Consider the following 4,627-nt stretch of genomic DNA (forward strand, 5'->3'; position numbering starts at 1 on the left):
GGTGCGAACAGGATCGTTTTTAAAATCTGATTTTCGATCATTAAAAAAATCCCATTGACTCGCATTAGGATCGGAATCGGGTTCGGGTGGAAAATGATCGGAAATCGGATTTTAAAAACGATCCTGAAATCTGAAGATCGGCTCAACCCTACTCTGGGTTTCTCTGGATCCTCTTACTTGGGGTTCGTTGGGCGTGCGTCGCTCTCCAGGCAGTTGTGGATTCGGGCCTCGGACTTTTACCAAGTCCAACCCCACCATCAGGAGCTCTGATGAAGAACTCCGGGGCCTGGTTCCGTCCCGGTTAGGAGAGCGTAGCACACCCAGGACTGTTTTTGCCTTAGAGAGCTATATTGTGCATCAGGTTCCTAACAAAAAGGAAAATATTTTATTGATTATGAGTAGAGATGAGCGAACAGTAAAATGTTTGAGGTTCGATATTCGTTTCGAGCAGCCCCTCAATATTCGACTACTCGAATCGAATATCGAACCCTATTATAGTCTATGGGGGGAATATGCTCGTTTCAGGGGTAGGCAACATTCGATCAAATTATACTTACCAAGTCCACGAGTGAGGGTCGGGCTGGATCCTCCGAGAAGTCTTCTCCATGCAGCGTCCCCGCGGCGTCTTCCGGCTCTGAATTCACTCTGCCAGGGATCGGGCCTGGGCAGAGCCGACTGCGCATGTCCGCACTACAAGCACTACAAGCGGACATGCGCAGTCGGCTCTGCCCAGGCCCGATGCCTGCGCGGAGAAGACTTCTAAAGGTAGGAGAAGAACCAGCATTGATTGGCCGACTGTATAGCATTTGGCCAATCAATGCTGGTTCTGCATCGAACTTTTACATTCGAACAGCGAGTGGTACTCGATTGAGTATGAGTATTTCGAATACCATAGTATTGGATCGAATACCTACTCGATCCAGTACTAGTCGCTCATCTCTAATTATGAGCAAGATAAAAAAAACATACAAATAACATGGGGAGACAACAAAAGACGGTCTACCACATAGTGGCAAACTAATACCAAAATCCCCTGGTGATACCAAACCTATGTATAGAGGGAATGTTCTATCCAAATATAAAGGTCAAGAAAAATCACATAGAAATAAATAAACAGCACGTACCCAAAGTCATGTTGAGATATAAATGGCGCTGCTGTGCTCAGTGAAATAAAGTTACATGAAAAAGAAGAGACAATGGACTTACAGTGATAATAAATGTATACATTATAACAACAACAAATAAAGCGCCAAAATACAATCTGCGACAATAGGAGGCCGAAGGTCTTTTGTTGTCTCCTCGTGTCATTTGTATGTTTTTTATCTTGCTGATATTTAATAAAATATTTTTCTATTTTTCTTAGTATTTTTGTTTGTCTCCATATTTTTGGTTAAGTACTTGTTTAGTTTGAGACTTTCTATGTTAGATGATTTGAGGTATTTCGTGTTGGTTGTATTGTCCTAACAATAAAGTCCCGAGGAAGCTCCTCCAGCAGTTTGTCCAGGCGGAGATAGACAAGTGGCCAACGGCAGAGAACTAGGTTTGGACTTGAACCATGAGCCCACAGCCTCTTCCTCCTGACTTCTTTATCCAACACCAAATCCCCAACTGGCTCGAGATGATTCAGGCAAGTAGAAAGTAGTTTGGAGAAACCGAACATCCTCCATATCCTGAGTACCATTGCTAAAGGTCCTGGATGATACCAGCGCACCCGGCACATACTGATGATAGAAACCCTATTCACATCCTGGGCTATATCATTAACTCATCAGTCTCTTATACAATGATTATATTCCTCTAGATACCATGCATTAGATACAGATAGTCCATCCTTAGACCAGATAAGTGATAAATGTCGTCCTATCACAAAGCTGAGGTCACCGATGGAAGAGAAGGATCCGACCAATGTCCTACTTTATCATCTAGCGATGGATGGAGATACAAATATACAGAAGTTTCCTTCCTTATGTCTCCTCCTGGCTGGAGATGTCCAGATGTGTCATGAGATGAGCAGCTTTACAAGACAACAGTCATTATACAATAAGTAAAGCTCGGTGTCCTAGAGTCAGAGGTGAGAACTATAACCGCAGACTGCCCTGACCACCACTAACTAACATGTAATGACCTGCTACATAGAGCCAGTCCGCAGCCTGTAGGGCGCCTATAGCTATGTATACATTGTAGTGTTATCCTATAGTCTATCCTAGTGAGTAATTACTTTACAACCTCAAACATTCTAACATTCATACAACCTACCTCCATGTCTTCATAGAAGACGGATGCTCTGCTTGATGTGGCCTCAGCGTGGACGTCGTACGGTCTCCATCTCACTGGTGTGGAGATGGAATATCTGCCATGTGCTCTGAAGGCTCCTCAGCATTCCATGGTAGGTGAAGATAGTTCAGGATGTCCATGGCTGAGCACCGATCAGAAGGATTTATGGCCAATAAATTCAAAAACATTCTTCTGGCTTCCACTGAGACTTTCTTCCATGTTTGTGGTACTATTGAAAGGTCCTTTCTCCCCTGCCACCAGGCAAATTCTGTGTAGTTGGCATCACGTCCCGCCGCTTCTCGCCAAGGGAAGAATCCATTAAGGGCAGTGAACACGAGAACACCAAAAGACCACACATCAAGGCTGGACTGTAGTAGTAGCTGATCTCCTGGTCTCCTCCGTAAGAATTCTGGGGCAGTGTAAGGGTTCACCCAGGAAACAGTAGGGACATATGTACTCTGGAGCCGGGTGAGTCCAAAGTCTGCCAGTTTAATGCAATGACACTCGGTGTCCATCAGAAGAATGTTATCTAGCTTGAGGTCTTGATGGACCATTCCTCGGCTGTGTATGAACTCCAGAGCGCTGGCTATCTGTGGGACGCAACGCTTCACCATGTCCTCCTGCATCCCGACCTGAGAAGAAGACAACACAAGAGATCACACAGCTGAACAGAAGACAGGACAAACTTGTCTTAGAGAAAAGTCCTCATGACTTGTTCTCAGTTTTTAGGGGTTGTAACCAATATGTCCTGATAACTTAGTCTACCACCAGCTCACCCATCTCCTGTATAGTAAATCTACCATCTTATATGGTCTTACACTGCTCCATACCTGGACATATTTATGGATACGAACTCTAACAGGGGTGACAACTTTTCCAAAAACAACGAGACAGCTAAAAAATTCAGGATCTCACCTGAGGTTCAATGATGGACTGAAGAGTCCCTGCCGGGGCCAATTCCTGAATGAATACAAACTCCTTAGGGGTGTGGAAGACGATCTCGTGTGTCTGGATGATGTGCGGGTGACAGCTGAGGGTGAGGGAGATGCCGTACTCCAGGAGGAAGTTATCCACCGGGGTCTTCTTCTTGGCTTGCATTTTGACCGCGACGATCTGACCTGTAGATGACATTAATATTATAAGTCACCGTCATATTCTACAACATGAAGATCAATAATGTTATAGAGGAGCCATCACAAGACGACAAGGTTAGTGGAGATGAACTTTCAATATTTCAGGGTATTTAGATACAGGACTAAGGTAAGAAACTAAACCAGTCCCTAAAGTGAAGGAAAGCCTAGTTATACAGGGGTAGTCTGAAAAGTTTCCGACCTCCACATGTAGGTGGCAACGCTCGTCAACCAAAGTTGGGGAATGTGTTCGCGCATGCGTTGAAATGTACTCACAAAAATTTCAGCCGTTTTGCACCAGCGGTTTTTCTTTGACCGTCGTTGTGAGTCGATGCGAGTGTTTTTGTGAAAATGGATCAAATCGACTATCGCGCTGTCATTAGATATTTGTTTTTGAAAGGCAATATGCCTTCGCAAATTAAAGACGAGTTGGACACTGTGTACGGGGACTCTGCACCATCATGGACCACTGGGCAGCTGAATTTTAACATGGCCATATCAGCTTGGTTGACAATGAACGTTCGGGACGGCCAAAAACTTCAACAATGAATGAAAACATTGCTCAAGTTCACCAAGTGGTGCTAGAGAACCGTCGAATGAAGGTTAGAGAGATAGCAGAGGCGATGAGCATATCGAAGGAACGTGTTTGCCACATATTGGTTGAAATTTTAGGGATGAGAATGCTGACGGCACACTGGGTGCCGCGATTGCTCACTCTGGACCAAAAATGTGTTCGGATGAAGCTCTGTTGGTGCAATTTAGGCGCAATAAATCTGAGTTTTTGCCGCCGATTAATTGCTGTGGATGAAACTTGGATACACCATCACACCATAGACACAAAAACACAGTCAAAACAGAGGACTGCAAAAGAAGAATCGGCTCCAAAAAAGGAAAAGATGGTTCCTTCGGCTGGGAAAGTGATGGCGACTATTTCTGGAATAGTCATGGTGTCGTCTTCATAGATACCTATTACAGGCGCGTACTATGCGACATTACTGGACAAGCTGAATACGGAAATTGAGGAAAAACGGCCCCATGTGCAGAAGAAGAAAATTCTGTTTCATCAGGACAATGCGCCAGCCCACACCTCAGCCATGGTGAAAATCTATGAACTGCGGTTTGAACTGCTTGACCACCCTCCTTACTCAGCAGATCTATCCCCCAAGCCACTTTTTTTGTTCCGTCGGCTAAAAGTTGAGCTCGGAGGACAGAAATTTTCGTCA

The 4,627-nt window shown here is 44.7% G+C and overlaps 1 protein-coding gene across 1 annotated transcript; it reads right to left on the bottom strand.

Moving 5' to 3' along the window:
- Positions 1 to 2,327: 2,327 nt before the first annotated feature.
- Positions 2,328 to 4,397, bottom strand: LOC142194236 (serine/threonine-protein kinase SBK1-like). The gene is made up of 3 exons (XM_075263251.1): positions 4,388 to 4,397; positions 3,190 to 3,392; positions 2,328 to 2,906 (listed from the first exon to the last, which is right to left on the bottom strand). The coding sequence occupies exons 1-3, from the start codon at positions 4,395 to 4,397 to the stop codon at positions 2,328 to 2,330; spliced, it is 792 nt and encodes a 263-aa protein (XP_075119352.1).
- Between the last annotated feature and the right edge of the window lie 230 nt (positions 4,398 to 4,627).

The sequence above is a fragment of the Leptodactylus fuscus genome, chromosome 2 (genome assembly GCF_031893055.1).
Source record: "Leptodactylus fuscus isolate aLepFus1 chromosome 2, aLepFus1.hap2, whole genome shotgun sequence".
Lineage (NCBI taxonomy): Eukaryota > Metazoa > Chordata > Amphibia > Anura > Leptodactylidae > Leptodactylus > Leptodactylus fuscus.

Coding starts and splice junctions, on each gene's coding strand:
- LOC142194236 (XM_075263251.1), bottom strand. Junction 2,907..3,189: donor AGTCCATCATTGAACCTCAG/GTGAGATCCTGA, acceptor TCTTCTTCTCAG/GTCGGGATGCAGGAGGACAT.